Genomic DNA, 22,508 nt, shown 5'->3' on the forward strand with positions numbered 1-22,508 from the left:
TCAAACAATTTTTTCATACAGTATTTCCTGTGAGTAAATGGCCAACAGTGACCTTATGTAAAGTATGTATACCAATAAGATGCTAACTACCAGATGGAGTAGATTTTACACAGGGGAGAGAAGATCTTCAGGCCTGTTGAAGAAAGTGGGTTTTGGAGGCTGGGTTGTAATCAAAAGCTGTACTGCAAAGGGTACGGTAAAAAACTCATTATGGAATATGAAAATGCAGACGGCTCTGTATATAGCACTCCGTTATCATCAAAGTCTATTTATCCCCTGAGGGCAAGAGGAAACTGAAATTGAGATGGCAGATTTGAAAATACTAGGTCAAATCAAGAGAACCTGTCAAGAGTTGTAGTCTCAAAAATGACAACCTGACCGTTATTGAATCATAAACCGAAATAAGATTCAGAGTCATCGTTTGTGGTGACTTTCTAATTTTTATAACGTCTTGTCTTATTAATCTGTTGTTCTGTGTGTAGCAGGGTGGCCTAATTTGTCAAGTTGTTCTGCTATGATGGTTTTTTATTTAGATTGATATTGCTCCAACTTCAGACAACAACAGATATTGTAGTAGGTATTCTATTGATTTCAATTTTGATTGAAAGAGATAATGATAATATTACAAAGAGATTGCTCTTTGTAATATTACATTATTTTTCGCACTTAGAGAAACAGAAATTTACAATCATTGATATTTTTTGATATGGCATCCCTCATCTAGGTCATAGACAATAATTGAGACAATTGAATTTGACAGATAAATTTTTGTTTAAATATGGCAGTATTTTGAATCCTGCCACTGAATTTATATTACAAAGATATTGATTACGTTCACCCCCTGCTTATTAGTATTACATTGAAAATGGTAAATATGGTCACTATGTATTTAATTGATCTTTAAATTACGATAGGGATTCAATAAACCGCGACTTTCATTTAGCAAAATGAATTGTGTCAAATGTTTTCAGATTTTCTAACAATGTTATTCAATTAATCAGTGTGATATTTTTGGATTTAGGTTTATTCGTTTGAATTTTTGTTTTATTATTTTCAGTCGGTTGCACCTCCTTTGAAGAAACCAGCTGTTTCAACAGTGTTACCGACAACTGGCGCAAGGAAAAAATCCGGTGGCCCTAAATTTGAATTGACTGATGAACAAAAAACCGATATCAAAGAAGCCTTTGACTTATTCGATACCGAAAATAGCGGAACTATTGACACCAAAGAATTGAAAGTTGCCATAAGGGCTCTCGGGTTTGAACCTAAAAAAGAAGAAATAAAACGAATGATTGCAGACATAGATAAAGATGGTACAGGCAAGGTCTCCTATGACGACTTTCTTTCACTAATGACCATCAAAATGGCGGAGAAGGATACTAAAGAAGAAATCATGAAAGCATTCAAGTTATTTGATGATGATGAAACAGGTAGCTAAATCAATATTTCAAATTTTTTTGTTCTGTGAGACTCGGGACGAAGTGAGAGTCATGTAAGAAATTGTATAGAGTCCATTTATAATTTTGGACTCGCCTACACCTCATTAACGGCAAACCCCTCCATACCAATCAGCCGACACCTTATTGGCTGCATACCACATACCAATAGGCAGACCAATGAACAATCCCAATTGCCTTAAAAATGTCAAAAATTATCTATAGGTACCTCAAACTCTTCTGAATTAAGCTAGAAACATACTCATTCACTCTTCTTCTTTGACCATATCCGCTCTCCAGGTAGAGTATATGGACACCATACGGTGCCTCCAAGAATCCTCGTCACCCGCCAGTCTTGCAACTTCCCAGGTAATGTGAGTATTCTGTAGCTCCACTGTATATACTCTGTGGGTGGTATTTAGCGACATTCCAGGATGTCAAAATTTGGTTGGATCGAAGAACAATAATATGCTAAGTTTAAATACTCTTGAGGCATCCAAAGCACGTGGCTGATCCAGCTCCAACATCGCTTCTTCACTCTCAGTGTAATGAGATGCATCCTCTCATAAAAAGTATATTCAATGTGTGGGTGTGCCTAAAATTTTGATTAAAAAAATGGATTTTTAATAAAATATGTTTTCACAAATAGTATCAGCCAAGTCACTGGCCGCTCTGCAAAGTTGTGGTGGTTATGGCATTTCCTTCAATATTGCAGCCTGTAGATTCTTGATTTCATGGCGAATAGGTTGTACCAGATTCCGTGACTTATTATCGTGATGAGGTACCATATAACGCACCTAAATGCCACACCATACAGTAATTTCATTTACAGGTTTTCATTCCCCCGGTATCAGCTGTTTTGTTTATTTATTACCAGGCCAAGACAAAAGTGGGGCTTCATCATTGAAGATTTTTTTTAGTTATCTCAATTTAATAAACTATTTCTCTTATTCAATGAATAATTCACAAGATTTGACAAATAATATTGAACATTATGTACGATCATAATCTCAATTTGTTCAATGAGTTGCAATGATTAAAATTCAGTCACAATTTTGCATTACTCTGCTATAGATCCACCAGTATAAGTTGTAACATTTGACTTACTTACTTAGAGCCGCATGCAGAATCTAAGAAATCGTTCCTAAGGATAAGTCGCCGAAAAGGATGACTTAACTATAGACAATCCTGAGTATAGAGTTAAGGAATCCTTAACCATAGACTACTTTTGTTATGAACACGCCCCCTTCCGTATTACGCATGAGTGCAGGACCGTAACAAAAATATCGATATTTTGAAGTATCAATACTTTATGAAAGATACATCGATATTTTGCTATTGGTAATTTCTTTCGATAACGATGGATATATAATAAAATTATAAATAATCCTTCGCAAACAACCATAATTTGACAATGATATTTACAAACATGTCCCCCAGGCTCTAGCCTAGCTCACTAAGCTCACTAAGCTCACCTAGCTCACTAACAGGGCTCTAGCCTGGGGGTCAATCAGATAAGTGAGATAAACACACATCACAAATTTGCTCTAACACTAAAAAAGTTGCCTGCGCACTATTTATTTCAACGATTCTAACAATAGTAGTACGATTCATTTTTTTATTATCGTATGTCGCGATACTTGACAACTCCGCAATTCAAATAGATATAAATTCTAATGGTTTTAAGTTTTGTACTATTCCATTTGAATCGTTTTTTGCGACACAAGTATCGCCTTTCGGCATCTTCGGGCACTATGCACACTCACCAATGGTAAATAAAATTGACACACCGACCCGGGTCGTATAAAACTGACCCATTCACTACGTCCAACGCAACTGGTGCGTTGCCCATCAGGTGGACACTAGATATAATTAGCATGTTATTTAAATGTGATAATTAAATATTAATTAAATGGTCCGCAGTGAATGGGGACTGCGGACCTTTTAATATAGAGATATATTAAAAAATATACAAAATCACTAAAAATACAGTGAATATCCTTCATTTTACCTCGAACACCATTTGAATGCTGTATTTCGAAAACGTTGCTTGACACATTTTAAAGAACAGTGACATAAGTTGCAAAAATCTTCATATTACCTAAATACACAAATGTTAGTAGTTTTTTTTAAAGACAACGGTTAACATTTGCTATAAAATAATATATTTTACATCTACCTACCTATTTATTTTTATTCCTATAGGATTGTTTTCACTATTTTGACTAAAACACAATAGTGACTTGTAACGTTTTCAAAATACAGCATTCATTTTGAAAACGCTAATATTGAGCGTCACATTGCTTTTAACCATAAGTAAATTTAAAAATCCTGGCCTGGGGAGTGGGGGCTCGGTTCAGGTTGTGTGGGCCATCCTTTTCTTAAAGGACGACACTTTCTTTCGATACGATACCCATTCCATGTATCGATACTTTTTCTATGGATAGACAGGCCTATTCTCCCCCTCTCTACTTATGTTCGCCTGATACCGCGCAAAAAACAAGAGTGTTACCATGTTAAAAAAATATCTTGCGGTGCCTGTAGAATCAAGTATAATGACTTACAACGGAAACATAAGAGTATTATAATTAAATATTAATATGTATTTATAGTTATTGCATTTATAAAGTGCAGTTGTCATATTTTTGTCATCGTTTAACAATTATAAAATAATTTACCTAAACTATACTGCCGTCCTAAGCGAAAGAGCAGTATCTCAAAAATGTTAATTTTTGGCTATGGGCAATTTTGTAAAGATACAAACCGCACCACTTTTTAAATTATTATTTGATGTTAATATGCGATATAATACCTATTCTCATACTTACCTAACTGCTTATGGGTTAATTTTAATTAAAAATTAAAAACTTAAGCTAATAAATGAGATACGTCCATTTTGCTTAGTAAATTTGGTTTCGAAATAATAGATACGACCTCGGCCTTTATGATGTTGTAGGAAAACTTACATTTATTTTCAAAAACTTGCATTCTTTTATACTTTCGTACAAATCAAGTTTTAAATATCATGTTAATTATATCTAATGGCCAACTAATGCAAACGCGCCAGTCGCGTTGTCAGAACTAAATGATGTGCGAAGTGTTATTACTTCTAAAATCGTTCTCAGCACACACGACTAACTGTCATTTTGCTTGACAGGAACGTTTGAAACATGATGTAATATGAAAGACTTTCTTGCCATAGAACTGTATATTTCCAAAATTCTTTGTTAAGAAACTGCGTCCTTTCTTCAGATATCATTTCAGCGCACTTATGAGCACATTTTTTCAGTATCACAACAATTTTTTACTGCATGCATTTCTGCTATTTTTTGCAACTTTTGTTTTTTTAGTTCTTTTAAACACAAATCAAACTTTTTTCTCTTTCTAATTAATCCCTTTTTTGTGTAAAGGACATCACTGTTGCGTTTACGTTCACTAAAAATTTCACCTGTGCCATTATTCTCATTAATCTCACCCTCATCCAATATTTGTCGAATATCTTCAGTGACAGTGTTATTAGAACTGACAGGATTAACTGGCTCAAGTTCTAATAATAATGAAGAATCTTCAACTATAATATCATTTATTGGAGATTCTGTTTGATTCAAAGAAGTAACATCATACATAGTCGCAGTAGCAGTAGCAGGACTAACTGGCGGCCAAAAATAATATCACATTACATCTACGTTGGTCTGAAATAATAAAATCACGTATTATAAGTAATATTGTATTGCTTGGCCTTTATCTGATACACTATAAATACGGACATAATATTGAATTATATCGATTAAAACAAATCAAAGTTACCTTCAAAACACAATATGTTTTCATCCTGAAGCATTTCTGAAACCATACCCACCCAAATTGTTCTGCATTGCCTCACCAACATCAGGTTCCGAACATTTAACAGTTTCTGAAATGACGTAAGTCCGCACTTAACGGCCCACGTGCGCCGCGTCGCGTAGGTCAAAATTGAGGTTTTATGGTATTTTCAAAGCATAAGCCTGGACATTTCCTAAACGTTGTAGATAATCTATTTATATTATTTTGAAGCCTGATTATCCTTTATATTTATTTTTAACAATTGATGACTGCATAAAGTATTTTTAATACATACAATAGTATTCTTTTAAACCTCTCGATCTTTAGAATATAGTTAAGATTTTTTATTAATAATTAGTGAAATTAATAATAACATTATACAGTGAAATATTTACTTATAATCTCTGTGATCCCAAATTTGACAAGAATTAGGCATTTTATTATTCAACACGATTAAGACATTTGAAGCTAAATGAAGTAGGGAGTAAGATCATGTTAACACGCGTGTTTGAAGATATATCGAACCGAAAAAAAATCGTTTCAGCAACAGCTGAATTATTCTTTATTAATTCTTTCTCAGTTTTAGATATAGATTTCAGAATACTTACTTTGAAAACAACCAAATTTCGCAACAATCGCTGATAATATTGTAGTATAAAAGAATATAAAAGTCGATTTGATCGAATGTGATTGACATAACCTCACATGCATTTTTTCGAGAAATTTAAATGCATTGTATTTGAATAATATTAATGTCTTACCTAATTCCATTATATTTTATTGACACATAATCATCATTTTCATCGTTCTTGAATACACTCTTGATATATTTTTGATGAAAACACGCTTGTCAAACCTACAATAATACACGCCGAAACGTCAAGCCGACAATTATGGCATTGTCGCTAGCGAAATATTGTGAGCTTTTTCGGTCATAATGGTAAGCGAAAAAGGCGTATCTCAGAGATTCCACTAAACCGCTTAGGAAATTGAGATACTGCTATTGCGCTTAGGATTTCATTGTGATTTTGAGATACGCCATATTTAATTAGCTTATTTTACCTATTTAAAAATGAGATGCGGCTATATCGCTTAGGAAAATAGATGTGGCACCCCCTGAATGTTCATAAGGCAACAAAAACCAGAAAACGAAAAAAAATGAGATACCGCTCTTTCGCTTAGGACGGCAGTATAGGAAAGAGAATTTTTCAATATGGTATTATTTTCAATAGAAAAAACGACCGAAGCTTTAAGACGAGGTGAACCATAGACAACATGATCTTAGCTAAGGACGATGTTTGTGCATAGTGTTTTGTCCTGAGGAAATCTTAGTTAAGACAAATGTTTCTGCATCAGGCTCTTAGTACGTAACTTAGTTCTTAAGTTTCTTCAAAACTCAGCTTAACACCCATGATGGCCGCATGGCTTAAGCGCCGGTCTATAATGTCATGGGTCCCAGGTTCAAATCCTGGGTCTGGCAAATACACATATTGTTTTTCAATTTGTGTTTAGTCAGAGTATGGACCTAATAGGTTGAGCAAGTGGCTAACATCCATTTCTTGTAATAAAAAATCTGTTAATACCTACAACACTCTGTGGATGCTCATAATTTTATTAGGATCAGGCATGGTCTGATCATGTTATGATGTTCTTTGTTTTCTTCCTATCATAGTCTATAAATAAGGTTTGAGTAAATGGCTAACTACCAATCCTTGTAAAAACAAACAACCTGAGTGGCTCCATTTGGAGCATAAATTGTGATTTACCCTTTCTAATCAGAATTGTAATACTTTTCAGGAAGGATATCTTTTAAGAACTTGAAACGAGTGGCCAAGGAATTGGGAGAAAATCTGACTGACGAGGAGTTGCAGGAGATGATAGATGAGGCGGACCGAGATGGCGACGGTGAGATCAACCAAGAAGAATTCCTAAGAATCATGAAAAAAACTAGTTTATATTAATATCTCCTTTTCCTATTATATTTATTTTATTTCGTCTTTGTAAATGCGGTTTCTTGTATATCAACAAGCAATCGTTTATATCTCAATCGTTCAATGTATCATTTTATATACATCTTTTAGCAGGGTCACATCAAGGGTGCTTGCCACCCGGGTGCCAACCCAATATTGGTGCCTCCCCAAATATAAGCATGTTTTTTTTAATGGAAACGTAAAAGAAGTGAAAAAAAGTAAAATAATGATTTTATTTTCATTAAAAAATAAAGCATTCTGCATTACAAAGCTTTATATTGTAATGTTAAATGATGTCGACGGAATTGGTTAGACAAAAATCAGCACAATTTAAAAAAAAATGTTTAATAACAAAGGAAAATCGCAGTTGATTATTTTTGATATCATCGTGTCTATCGTAAGTACTGCTCTTTGGCGGTAAGCTTCATGTATGTCAACATATTATGTACTACCTTACTTTCTGATCAATAGGGTTTGGCAAGACACGGCTAAGTTCTACATACCCTCAACACCCCCATTTGATGATGCTCTGTATTTTAGCTTGTTGTTTGGTTCGTTATTGATTGCATGCAAATAATTATGGTTTTTATTGAGTAGAAAATAATATGATTAATGATTCAATTATTATCTGTGAAGCCATTTTAATTAAAAAAAAGATCTGTACAGAACAGTTCAAGGGCATGCTTTTATATTTATTTAAATGTCGATAACCCTTGGTACGATTTAACGATAACGAATTTTATGGTCGTAAATGTAAATTATCTCATACATTTATTTACCTCGAATTATATCGTTTTATCTCTCAATAGTTTTATGAATTTTTAATACATGAGTGGAACAATTTTTTTTGTATACACACTAGCCCTATATATAAAAATTCTTATTATTTCGAACATAAGTATTATATTTTAATAATCTATTTGAATACCAATATAATTTAATAAAATTTATATAGGCATTCCTAAAATAGAAGTATGAGTATATCGCGGTAAATAAATGGAAATATTGAATTTATAATATTTTTGGAGAAATATATTGCAGATGAGATTATTATAAATTTCGCTTACATTCCATTTTATTTAAATAAAATGCGTATCGGGTGATTTATGCCTACTCCAAGTATATATTATTAAAATACAATTAAAATTAAGTCCGTTGGTAAGCCTATTTTTAATATAATGTCTGTTAATAGTCGAAACATATATAGTTAGTTGATAAAATCAATATTAAATTTAGTCATTCATAATACCTAGTGTATTATTAGTTAGAAAAATATTACCTTCTACACTAATTTTGAAACGAATTGTGAAAACTTTCTTGCATATCAAAAATGTAGTGTCTATCTAGATATCTTGAAGTAAAATTGATTTAAATATGATAATTACCGATTTTTATATAAATTGGTAGTCAAGATTATATCAATTATGCTATCTGCAGTTCCTTGTGTCTATAAAATATTTATTAATACTTATCTTCCATAGAATTGTCTTATAAAATATTAGTAAAAAAAACACTGCAACAATCTAATCCGTTCTCACTGGTAGAGTTTCTTCTGCCAACCCTATATTTTATTTAGCAAATATTCGCCAATAAACTATAATCTTATGAAGCTCAATTTTAAATTAATATCTTCTTCAAAATTAGCATTTCATTCTCTATAAGTGTTTGTGTGTACAGTGTTCAATGTCAATATTAATTGTAAAAATGCATTCGACGGTAGAAAGGAAAAGGGGCGTAACCCTCAGTTTTTTCAAAATAGATTTTATTGCATAACGTACACCAAAGGACGTAACTTGAAAATGCCGATTTATTATCTAAATTTAGCTAGGAATTTAAAAAAAAGAAGTGACGTCGGAAAAACGGCTTAATCATCATTTTTGTTGGTTTTTTTTAAATTAACTCAATAATTAATATCCGATCAGGGATATAAAAATCAAATTATTAATTATCATGAGCTTCAATTATGTCTATTTTGTATTTTAACTTTGACCGAAAACCATAACAAAAACGTTTTTATACCTCAAATTTGATTTGTGTGGACTACGCCCTTTTTCTCTATACAATTGAATTATTATAATATACTTGTGTAATTATTCTGTTAAGTTAAAATTGTGTTCAGCTTCTTTTTATTGGAAAAAGAATGTATATTAGTTAGTTGAAATCTATCACCTATTGATTGTGGACTGAATTATATGAAAAATGGTAAATCGTCTCATATTATAAGAATCTTTAAACTACCTGTCTATTGATGAATTAATATAATATAAAATTCCTGGTGTCTGATGTATTCGGTCATACGTAATGACTAAAAAAACTAGCTAAATTTTGCTGTAAAACTACTCGTAACTGTAAATACGACTACGTTACTGTCAAGGAATGCTTACAATATTTGGTTACTTCATTGGATTGGTGATATTTTTAATATGTAATACAAATAATGTGAAAAATCTAAGCCACGAGATGTCAAACATAAATTAAGGAGTAAATTATTTTTTTAAATGTCAAACCTATCTATTATTAAAAACACAAAAAAGATGATGTTCTAGTCATGCAACTACAAACGGAGTGATTTTTTTGTAATTGAATTTCTGCTTCAATATTGTGTAACACAAGTATTTTATCAATAAAGTATACTTTTTGTAAAAAATATTTGTTTTTTATTAAACATATTACATAATATAATACAAAAATAGTGTAAGTATCAATATAATTACATAGTCACGACAAGGTTAATTAGCTTGCCTTTGTAAAGTTAACATAATGATAGGTTACCATATGGATAACTACAAGAAGTTTTATACATTTTATTCCAAGCACAATTATTCTGGGGGTCAGAAGCAGATGGCGGTAAGTCCACTTTTTTCGAAAATGATGTTTTGGTGCCAATTTTTAAATGAGACTAATATCTACGAGAAGCAGATTGCAACAAGTTCAAAGATATTGTACTTTTAAAGATAAATGTGCATAATATAATGTTATTGAAATATTTTAATAGAAAAATGTCTTATTTAATACTGTACTTAAATAATATTATGGCGAATTATTGATTTTAACTGGATGACATGAGATGTAAAAGGACATGGGACTTATTCTCTAACGATAACTGAACCATCTTTTAATCCAAAGTAAGCTTTATCAGCCATTGCCACAAATAAACCAGTTTCCACAACTCCAGGGATCATGATTAATTCTTGGTTAACATCCTTCCAGTTTAGCTCTTGATTATCAAACTTCCAGTCCAGTATAAAATTGCCATTGTCTGTCACACACGGACCGGCTTTTGCTATTGCCGCTCTGAGTACAATTTCACCTCCGAAGAGTTTAAGTATTTTTTCTCTTATTGGTACATACGCCATAGGAACAACTTCAATAGGAATTCCTTTCTTATACTGATCGCCTAAACGTTTTGAATCCTTTGTGTAGTCAGCGATAACTATAAACTTTTTAGCACAAGATATGACAATTTTTTCTTGTAATAAACATCCTCCGCCTCCTTTTATGAGTGTTAATTTTGAATCGGCTTCATCGGCACCGTCTATAGCGATATCAATGATTGGGTTAACTTCTAGATCTCCAATGGTCAGTTTGTGTTTCAGGATTAATTGCCTGGCTTGGAATGAGGACGGAATGCAAACGAGATTCATGTTTTCCTTGCGAACTCTTTCACCTAACCTCTCAACGGCGTAAACTACAGTTGAGCCACTTCCAACGCCGACAACAAAATTATTGTTGACATGCTCGTCCACCGCTCTAAATGCGGCTAATTTTTTGGCTTCTTCGAGAGACATTTTCGATGAATTGAATTGATTAAGAGAAAACCGGCGAAAGAAACCAGTCGTTGTGGATCTGATAAGTTTGAAAGTCATGTCACCTGTCAGATTTGGGTCAAATGTTACTAGTAAAATAAAATATATTTTTTTTATATATTCGCAGTTATGGAATACTTAACAATGGGTATACTTAGGCGCAGAATAATTTTATTATTCTCAGGCAGGTATCTAGGTATTTAGTCAATATCTCTGTAATATAATTTTGCAATTTATATAAAATTTAATAACAAATAAAATAGGTAGTCTTTTGAAATAAAACATAAAGAAATAAAACAATAAAACTTACACGTATTAAATAATAAAGGTAGGTAATTGAAAAATATTATACGATTTGAAGGACATTATTATTAATACCTATTATTATTTAATATTTACAGCATGCAAGGCAATTAGTTTAAATCTTTCACAATGGCGCTTTTGATGCTTCTGTGAAACCACCATTAGATTTTTAATATTGAAACGAGTTTTACCTACCAATTAAACTCTTATTATTCATGTTGACTTTGAAGTCGTTGAGATAGTGTTTGCTCTTCCTTCTTCGCGTGAGGTGTTATTCTACTAATTTAATTTCCTTTTTCTTGTCGTTGGTCATTCCTCCCTTTTTATTTACTGGTCATACCCGGGGTCTAGGACGATTTGGCACCGCGAACTGGCCTCCGCCGATTGGCCTCCGGTAATTGGCCGCCGGTACAATCGGTCGCCGACCCAATTGGCCTCCGGGACGATCGGACGCCGGTACAATCGGGCGCCGGCCCAATTTGACACCGGCCCAACTGGCCTCCGGGAGATTGGACGCCGCATGGCTTAATAAAATGCGCAAAGGAAAAGACCTACGTAACGACTTGGTAGAGAAAGTAGACGCGACACTTTAATATGCTTCTATCTACTTAGTGGTTGTACCTAATATATTTTGCGCTTAACGTATTTTTATTATGATTAATAATAATTATTACTTATGCTTTATGCTGTTTATAAAAAGAAAAGAATTCTTTCCTCGTCAGAACTTGAAGATGTGCATAATTAAGTGGTTTATTGTGTTTACCTACCTATTCATATTAAAAAAAAACAAATATTAATAATGAATTGGTTGGTTAAAATAATATCTTTCGGCGTTTTTTCGATTTCATGTTATTATAATTGAACTTTATATGTGTACATAATCCGTAAATAAGTATTTTGAAGATTATGAAATTACAAACAATATAAGAAGGTAAACTACTTGAAAGGTACCTACATATTACATTATATATTATGTTGACAAAGCGAATTTGTAACTTTATTGGAAGTTTTAGTCATTTAAACACGATTTTGAATACTGAATAAGTCAATCCTCCCAAGTAATCGTTTTATACCTACCTTATCATATTATAGGTTACCCAGTTTGGGGGGTATCGATAATTTTACAAATAACATGTTTTTATTTGATGTAAAGTTAAAAATCCATACCTACCCAATAATTAGTTAATGGATATCTACAGTTTTTTTTAAATTGTTTTATTTATAAAAAAATTGGGTACCTTTTTATTGTTAAAGGTTTTCAAATTAACTCTCGCATAGAATTCTTAAATCATTGGTTTTGTATAGCAATTAATTATATAATATAATTCATATTATTTATTGTGTCTAATACCTCATAAGTAATGTATTTATATTCTTATAAATATATAGGTTATTAAGTAATAGGCCTACTTGGAGTTATACAAAAACTATCGGACGTATTGAGACATTTTGTAGTTGTGAAAGAGTCCATTATAATATGCAATTGGATTTCTACAACCATAATCCTGTATAGTTTTTAAATACGGTTATCAGCACCTTTAAATGATTGTATTTCTGAGGCCTTTCCTTGTTCATTACATTAGAATCTACTAAATAAATAATATATCGACGGCCCCAGGAAAAACCGGTGTAAGTCTAAAATCACAAATGTTCAGGAGAGCGAAAAAACTAAAATATTTACGCTATTAAATTCATCATATAAAATGAGTGAGTTTTTTCTAATCTTATTTAAGTAAATCAGATAGACCATTTTATGGTCTATATTTCTATCAAAATTTAATGGTGATTAATTGATTAACAGCTAAAATAATGACCAAAAATCGTTTTTATTTGGAATAATATTACGCGCTTGATGTTTTGACTCGGTTCAACATGCTTTTGCGCGGACAAAATAGATCACTGACTCCGCACAGCAGACTTATATTCTGGCATAGAACGATTTTTTACGTCGCGTTTTTCTTACTCTATACGATTTTATTAAACACAACCATAGTTATCGTGCTCTTGTACGGAACAACCATTATAGCGCATTATTTAGCTCGAAATAGGACAGCGTGAATACAAAATAATGACAAAGAGTAAGGAGACATATTGACATACAGTTTTTTTGTACGAAGTTTTTATTACAGAAAAGTATCTAAGTATGATAATTTTTAAAAAATCAAAAAAAAAATGTAAATTATTTTAGTTATTTATATAAATATTGTTAATATGTACAATAAGTAATATAAATTATTCAGGAAAATGGTAATTATGGAAGGATAAAAAAAGTTATGTAAGAAATTAAAATATAACGCAAGTAACTACGAGAGAGAAAAAATGTTTATTTTTATACATAATAACACAATTTACATTAAAAATATGGAAAGAACAATCATAATTTTAATAAATATTTTATGTTAATACAAATAAATCACATTTTATTAATTTTATTGGATTATTGATAACACAATTTATATTAAAAATATGGAAAGAACAATCATAATGTCAATAATTATTTTATGCTAATACAAATAAATCACATTTTATTGGATTATTGATAACACAATTTACATCAAAAATATGGAAAGAACAATCGTAATGTTAATAATTATTTTATATTAATACAAATAAATCACATTTTATACATTTTATTGGATTATTGATAACACAATTTATATTAAAAATATGGAAAGAACAATCATATTGTTCATAATTATTTTATGTTAATACAAATAAATCACATTTAATTAATTTTATTGGATTATAATTGATAACACAATTTAAATTAAAAATATGGAAAGAACAATCATAATGTTATTAATTATTTTATGCTAATACAAATATCTCACATTTTATTACTTTTATTGGATAGTTTATACACCAATCGACCATTTTTCCTGCCTTCGAAATATATGTGGAACCAGTATTGATTGATGTTTTCAAAATATTTTTTTTCCAATTAATTTCTTGTCGTCTTCTCTCTGCACCTTTAGATGGAGAATACGTTGATCGTACATCATTTTCATCATGTGTAGTCGAATTGGGATTATTTGATTTTTCATTTGTCAAGGTATCATTGTCCATTATGATTTATGGAATGGCGATTATGTCATTACAATGCACTGAAGTGGACGGAATCGCAATATCTTGATAATCATTGCGGTATGTTTGTATTGAATCAGTTTGCGGTTTCGATATTTCATCCATTAAGTAATCCAAAACTTCAGGAGATGCGCATTTAAAATATTCGTCAATATCTGGAGCACTTGATGTAAACGAAATTATACTGGGACAGTATTCTGAATACCTAGCTAGAATTGTAATCCTTATCTGTCGTATCGTTAGAATCTGTAAAAACAAAATATAAAATTAAAATTTAATACTCCAATGTATATACCCTATGATTAAAAAAGTAGATAACAGAGTGATACCAGTAAAAAACATTCCTAAAGATGAGTTTACAGTACCTAAACTTATAGAATTGCTTATTTTTCAGAAATATTAAAACTTAAATGTTTTCTAACATCTCAATATTTCGTGGTATTCAGAAAATACATAGATCGTCTGCTACACATATAACAAAAAAATAGGTTTTATCAATATAAAACGCAATATAATTCAAATACTTATTCCCCATAATTTACTACCTATGAGGGTTAGTTTCTTCTACTTTGATTGGATAGTGTTATAAAACTTATAAACCAACACAAAATCTTTAAAAAAATAAAATCTTCTATTGGAGCATAAAAAAACGGTTTGTTGTGAAATTATGTCAAATAATATTACATAAATTGTATTATATTTTAATAAGTGGTTAATATACACACAGTCTCTTCACCAAGAATCGAATAATATTTTAATAGTCTTACGTTGTTATAGTGGTTATATCATATTATGCTTACCTATGACTTCATCGTTGTCAAGGGATTCTTCATTCACCATGTTTTTCACATTGCAGAATACGCCACTTGCTTCATCCAATATACAAGTATAATCTTTAAATCAATACACAAGCACATTAGATACCATGATTTGGTAGATATTCATAAAATATCTCATTTAAAAAGTAAAGTAGTTAAATATATAAAAATACAGATAAGTATGAATTACAATGAAGAAATGTACAAAATAAAATTATTTTAGAGGGTTGGCGCAAACCAGCAATCATTGCGTTATGCATTAAATTTATAAATTAATCAACTTAATATTAACATAAGCTAATTGGTTATCAAATAGTATTTTCTTTAAATAGTGGATATCATTATCTAAGCGTTTCATTATGAACTTTCAAAGAAACAGGGTTTAATATCAATTTTCATTCATATCTAATTCTTTTTTATTTAGGTAATTATACAAAATGTAAACTCTGTCCAATTTTACTAGGATTAAATAGCTAATAACTTTCATAATAATAAAACAATCATAATCAATAAGTAAAAAGTATGTAAATGTATGTACTTACCACTCTCACCACTACTAGATTTTTCAAAATTAATTGATAATTTATTTTGAAGTCCACCCGATGCTAAATGCAATATATGTTTTGCGCGATCAGATATGGTATAAGTACTAATTAAATTTTAAAGAAAATAACGATAATTATAAACCGTTGATCATAACATCATATAAATAATACCAATTAGGTCACTAGTCATAAACACAACGATTGCATAGGTAGGTACTTAATACTTATTTGTAATTAATGATAAAAATTCTCAGTCGCTAATCAATGGGAAAGTTAAACGAAGAAATTATTCTGTGTACATTTCACCATCTACACGACGTTTTATTTGTTTCATCTTTTCCTAAATTTCTATTATAATAATATATAGGTATAATATAAGGCACCAAGCCCAAAAATTTAAAATTAAAAGAAATTTTTCAATATTTATGTAGAAACGAATAAATGCTTCTTTGACTGCATTTTGTATATTTTTGTTAATTTTTTATTGCGGCTAATAAATGCGTCTCTGTGAAAGCCCGCCTAATCCTTTTAGGACATCCCGCCAAATAAAATTATTTTCCCAGGATACTTAGAAGTGAGTAAATTTAATGATTTTGTCTACGAGACATTTTTATAGTGATAATATAATAACAATACTGGCTACATTGTCATATTTGCAAAAATATTATGTACATGTGCTGTACTTAGGCCCACATTCAATAATTTAATGTTTGAATTTATTTTGATCTTAGCCGAAGTCATAATATTATTATAAAAAGGTAATATTCCCACAAAATTTTATCGATCTTTTGTAAAAACTCACTATTTCGAAGTGTCATAAAAAGGATTACCTATTTAACTTGTTTGTGTCATAAATATCAGTCCAAAATTACTATGTATTCCATTACACAAATAATAAAATTAAGTATCTTCACTAGGTATTTGTTTTCTATTAAATAATGAAAATTGTCAAAATTAGAAATAACATTACCGACTATTTTTGTAGGAATTTGTAATAATTTCAAGAGCAATTTATTTTATTAGTGTATATTATGTTTTCCTACTAGGATACATGGTGGTATAATACGTATCGAAATTATCGGCAGAGTGCATAAAACGTTTGAACTAAACCTTGTGTTGAGTTTAAATAGCAGGGTGTTTAGTCAACGTGTGTTTCAGTCTCCAATCATCATCATCATCATCAGCCTGAATCTATCCACTGCTGGATGAAGGCCTCTTCAAGTTGCTTCCACTTCTCTCGGTCCTGTGCATTGCGTTGCCACGTACTTCCGCAGAACTTTATCATTTCATCGATCCAGCGGCCTCTAGGTCTACCTTGTGGACGTTTTGTACTTCTTGGATACCACTGGATGACTAGATTTGTCCAACGATTGTCTCTTCTTCGAGCTATGTGTCCAGCCCATCTCCATTTAAGGCTTTTAATAAACTTTATTACATCGCAAACCCTTGTCTGCTTCCTTATCCACTCATTCCTCTTTTTGTCCTTTCGCGTTATGCCCAGCATGCACCTCTCCATACCACGTTGTGCTACTCTAAGTTTCTGGATCTCTCTTTTACTTAGGGCCCATGTTTCACACGCATATGTCATCACGGGAAGCACACACTGGTTGAACACTTTGCGCTTTAGGCACAGTGGAAGGTCACTTTTGAAGACATTATTCAGGCGGCCAAAAGCACTCCAGCCTAGCTTTACTCTGCGAACAATTTCATCAAATATACATCCATCTATAGATACTTGTTGTCCCAGATAGATGTAGCTTTTCACCTGTTCGAGCTGAGTGCCATTGATGAGGATCTCTTTTTGGCCTGCAAAGCAGTTGAACATGACTTTCGTCTTTGTTACATTTATTTTCAAACCTACTTTGTTGCTTACTTCAGCGAGTTCCTGCATTCTGCTTTGGAGGTCTTCTGAGTCTTGCGAGAAAATTACTATGTCATCGGCAAAGCGCAGATGACTCAGGTATTCTCCATTTATGGGGATCCCTTTGTCATTCCAGTCAAGTTGCCTGAATAAGTCTTCAAGGGTAGCTGTAAATAGTTTAGGTGAGATTGTATCACCTTGTCGGACTCCTTTGCTGATAGGAAATCTGCGCGATGGTTTATGGAGATTTACAGATGCTGTTGCGCTACTGTATATATTATTGAAAATATTTATATAGCGTCCAGGGATTCCTTGTTTTCTGAGTGCGTCGAGTATTGAACATTTCTTTATCGAATCAAACGCCTTCTCATAGTCTATAAAACCCATGCATAGTGGCAGTTTGTATTCCTGGTACCGCTCTATGATTTCTCTGACGACTTGGATATGGTCCATAGTGCTGTATCCTCCTCTAAATCCGGCTTGTTCTCTCGGTTGGTTCTCGTCTAGTACATTTTGCAGACGGTTTGAGAGAATTTTTGTGAACGTCTTGTAGAGAATAGGGAGTAGACTTATTGGACGATAATTTGCTAGGTCTTCTCTGTCACCTTTTTTGTGAAGAATGACAATGCTGGCATTTTTCCATACCTCTGGGACATCCTCTTTGCATATGCAGGCTGTGAACAATTGTGCAAGTACTTCATTTGCATCCTTTCCTGCTTTTTTGAGGATATCTATCGTTAAACCGTCTTCCCCGGGGGCTTTCCCACTTTTCATGTAATTTAAAGCATGGGTTACTTCCCAGGATGTAATTTCGGGAGTATGGTCTTCCGAATTTCCATTTCTCTGAAGATCTAAGTCTATAGTCGTATTGTCAGTGTCATCACTGTAGAGATCGCTGTAGAACTCTTCAACTCGGCTTAACAAGTGTTCCCAATTTCTGACGATATAACCATCTTTTGCTTTTAGTGCTGTGATTTGACGTTTTCCTATCGACAAGCATTGCTTGTTTTTGTTTAGACTTCTGCCTGCTTTCACAATTGCTTGTATGAGGTTTACATTGAATTTACGAAGGTCTTCTCTAATCTTCCTTCGGAGGGTTTTGCAAAGTGATGAAAACTCCATATCGTTTTGTGCCTGTCTATCGCTCTTGGTTTTCCTTCTCTGCTCCATAAGATTCAATGTTGCCTTCGAAAGCTTGGTGGAAAGTGTAACTTCTGAGTTTTAAGATAATTAGAATTATAATAATAATGCTATATTGACAAGATATTTAAGTTCGATGAAATCACGTGCCCGTGAAAAATAATTAACCAAAAAGAATGGAGAAAGCGTGAGGAGGCCTTTACCACAGTGAATAGAAACAGGTGATGAAATAATATAGTTTTACAAATTTTAATGCAAATTAATTTGTTTTCTACGAGGAATTTATTTTATATTAAGTAATATAATATTTTCACATTCGGATATAATACTACTGACCAGTTTTTAATTATTAATGCGTATAAATTCTGAAAATATCAATCTTTTTCGAAGATATACCAAAACAAATTACGAGTCTTATGTGATACATCAATATAAAACATGGTGTCTATTCAGATATCCGTGAAAGAGCGTAATAGCAAGTATTATGAGCCTCTTATTCGAAAGAAAGAGCGCACGACACGTTGCTTATTTAGATATGACTATACTTTTCGGAAATTTCTGTGAACACAAATTTAGTCGACGCAATATGTTGATATATTGCACAATCGTCGAAAACCTAACTTTGTCAATTTTTATGCTAGAGACCTGAAATTTTTACAGGACATGCACAAACAATATGATATTATAAAAAGCTAATAAAACTTAATACGCTATTTTCAGACTTATAATGGTTTTTCTAGGGCACGTCGATATATACCCCAGAGGCAGACGGCGGCAACTGCCATATTCTCATTTTTTTTCAAAGAGCAAAAAAAACAATTTATATTTTTGATGAATGCCTATAACTAATAAGAACTAAAAACATAAACAAAAGGCGATCATCTTTTTGGTAAATTTAATTCATTAAAGCACTGTTAGAATATTTAAAAAAAATTAAACGTTTAATTAAATTTAGAATATAAACTAAATTATTATTAAAATAAGCAGTACTGATTAGCATCATATTGCCTCTTACGCGAAAATTGCCCATCATTCCGACACATTGTCTTGATCCCAAAGTCAACCGACAAGAACTTGGCAATCATTTAGTTAGATAGTCACGAAGATTGACTGTAGGACATTTTTATCAATTATTAAAAATGGTTTCATCTTAATTATTCTGTCAAAAACTCATTTCTGAAAAAAATGGAGTTGCATTAATCTGCTTCCGAAGAACAGGGATAACGTTGTGGAATTTATATTCAATCGTGAATGTATCATAAATGTCACAAATTTATATAAGTAATATTACACTGAAAATGTCTATGACGAGGATTATAAATTTTTTTATTTTACCATTATTAGTTGTTATAAAAATCTGCCCCGAAAATATACTCCGAAATTATGGTCTATGTATACAAAGGTAAATAATCATAAGGTATAGATAATGCAAAAGTTAAAAGCATTAACCCTACAGAATGCACCTAGATCAGTGATGGCGAGCCCGTGACACTAGTGTCACGCGAGATAATTTTTCATGGCACGCGAATGTTTTATTTTAAAAAGAGAAAAAAAACTACAATAATTTAATAATATACAAGAAAGTTTTGCAAATAAATTAATGTTCCTATAAGTAAGTATATAATATTAAAAAAATGATAACGACAGAGCAATGCGTCTTTTCTTCGGTGTTTAATATTATTTTTACCAATCGACGAAAGTCAGGCAAAAATGACAGATAAAAATATTCAACCAACAATGATGACAACTTGATGAAATTTATCGGCAGTCATTAAAATATAAACAGCTGCTTATTATTTTACCTCAAACATAATCGCTAAAAACGGAAAACCGCTTAGTGATAGGACTGATAGGGAATATTATAATAATATGAAAGAAGCGTTGCTAAAATGCTTCCACGATCTCCTTGAAATTTTGAAAACAAGGAAAAAATTATTCAACGAATAAAAGATTGGCTTTCGGCTAGAAACACGGTGTAAATATAATTCGAGAACTTAATTATAATCTTTAAACTTTTTTAATAGCATTCTTAAAAACTGGTTTTCATCTTTTTCTCATGAAAAACTGCTCGGTGTGTCAGACAGTCGAAAAATTATAATAGGGAAATTTTGGCCGGCGTACGTAAAAAGGTTCGCCAACCCTGATCGAGATAATACTATTAAACCTATTTTTATCCAAAAAAGGGGTTTTCAAACTGTGTTCACTCTTATAATTCTGTTTAATATAATATTTCTTTTATTGTGTTAACTGTCAATTCATGGTAGAAATGAATTGTATTATTGCTTTAATTTAATAAAACGCAATTTTTTATCGCACTGACTAGACTAGTCACTGGGTGGACGAAACCGGTCGCAGTTATAAAGGTTCATCTGATTGGGTCATCGATATATTTAATATACATATTAAATTCTGTTCATTGCTACGTATTAAGTCATTATTTGTGTTATGCTAATAATTATTTAATTTATAAATACGTGCTGCAATATAATCAGTTAATGTCGATTTAATGATTTATTTTCTTCCAAACTCAATAATTACCCAGTATAACCTAACTAAAAAAATACGACATCCAACAGGATTCGCGCCCAGACGCGTTATTGGCAATCGGCTTTTGTATTTTAAATCAAAGTAGGTATTGAATTATCGATTTCGGGATCACTCCAGTGTTTTATATTATATTTTGTAGATATTTTTGTTTGGCTAGGTATAATGAATCTGGACGAATCCACTGGATGGCCCTGCCCTTAGATTGTTAGCCGATGAGTTAGGCATTTTTCGAAATTCTTGTCCTATTAAAAATATTTTAACGCTAATATAATATTTTGTATGATTCTTATGAAAATGACCAATCATTTTTAACCCCTGACTAATGATGTAGTTAGATTAGATTATTTTTAAATACCTGGGGCCTTAGCGCGTACCCAGGTATTTCCACAGGTAAATTAAAAATCATTCCCTATCACAAACATCGGCTTCCTAGTGATTTATATAATAGGTATTATATATTTCGACGTAGTTACACAAAAAATACAACTCGTAAAAAATAAATAAAATAAAATTGAGTTGGCTTGAAAAACAGCCTTGGTCAGGTGACAGGTGGTGGTATTGACTTTTGTTGTCAAAGAGGATATATAATTATTAAGCTTACACTGTTACTTATTCCAATTCTTTATACTATTTTTGTTATATTAGGTATACGTATTCATATTCCGACAGTGAATTTTGACCTTTTTGACATTTTCATTTTTTGTGATATTTTCTTCAGAAATAAATATTTATCTTCTTCTTCTTACTGAGCCATCCCCTAGCGGAGGTCGGACACCATCAAGGTAATATTAGCTTTGTCGTCTTCTACCTGGAATAGTTCAGTGGAGCTGCACTCGTACTAATCACGGAGGTTTTTAGGCCACGAAATGCGGCACCGTCCTCTGCTACGCTTACCATTAATCTTTCCTTGAATGACAAGTTGGGGAATACTGTACTTTTGTCCTCTCATAATGTAGCCGAGGTACTGTAGTTTCCTGGTTTTGATACTACGTAGAACTTCGTGGTCATTCCCTATTCGAGTAAGAACTTCAACATTTGTCACCCGGTCAGTCCAAGAAATTTTGAGGATGCGTCTATACAGCCACATCTCGGAAGCTTCAAGTCTCCGTGACATCTCTTAGTATAGCGTCTATAATAATGTTTATAATAATGTATTAATGAAAGCTATACTATCTA

At 31.9% G+C, this 22,508-nt stretch overlaps 2 protein-coding genes across 2 annotated transcripts; one reads left to right on the forward strand and one right to left on the reverse strand.

Annotated features, from left to right (window-relative positions):
* The first annotated feature begins 755 nt into the window (after nucleotides 1–755).
* LOC147063885 (uncharacterized) lies at nucleotides 756–7,875 on the forward strand. Its single transcript, XM_085958603.1, has 3 exons — nucleotides 756–868; nucleotides 1,058–1,430; nucleotides 7,056–7,875. The coding sequence occupies exons 1-3, from the start codon at nucleotides 866–868 to the stop codon at nucleotides 7,217–7,219; spliced, it is 540 nt and encodes a 179-aa protein (XP_085814729.1). The 5' UTR covers nucleotides 756–865; the 3' UTR covers nucleotides 7,220–7,875.
* A 1,987-nt stretch (nucleotides 7,876–9,862) lies between these two features.
* Rpi (Ribose-5-phosphate isomerase) lies at nucleotides 9,863–11,103 on the reverse strand. The gene has a single exon (XM_085958604.1). It carries the CDS (start codon nucleotides 11,092–11,094, stop codon nucleotides 10,315–10,317), a length of 780 nt encoding a protein of 259 aa, XP_085814730.1. The 5' UTR covers nucleotides 11,095–11,103; the 3' UTR covers nucleotides 9,863–10,314.
* Nucleotides 11,104–22,508: the final 11,405 nt, after the last annotated feature.

The sequence above is a fragment of the Rhyacophila brunnea genome, unplaced genomic scaffold (assembly GCF_057557595.1).
Source record: "Rhyacophila brunnea isolate RB1 unplaced genomic scaffold, BYU_Rbru_1.0 scaffold_8, whole genome shotgun sequence".
In the NCBI taxonomy this organism is placed as follows: domain Eukaryota; kingdom Metazoa; phylum Arthropoda; class Insecta; order Trichoptera; family Rhyacophilidae; genus Rhyacophila; species Rhyacophila brunnea.

Coding starts and splice junctions, on each gene's coding strand:
- LOC147063885 (XM_085958603.1), top strand. Junction 1,431..7,055: donor ATTTGATGATGATGAAACAG/GTAGCTAAATCA, acceptor AATACTTTTCAG/GAAGGATATCTTTTAAGAAC.
- Rpi (XM_085958604.1), bottom strand. CDS start 11,094: ATGACTTTCAAACTTATCAGATCCACAACGACTGGTTTCTTTCGCCGG.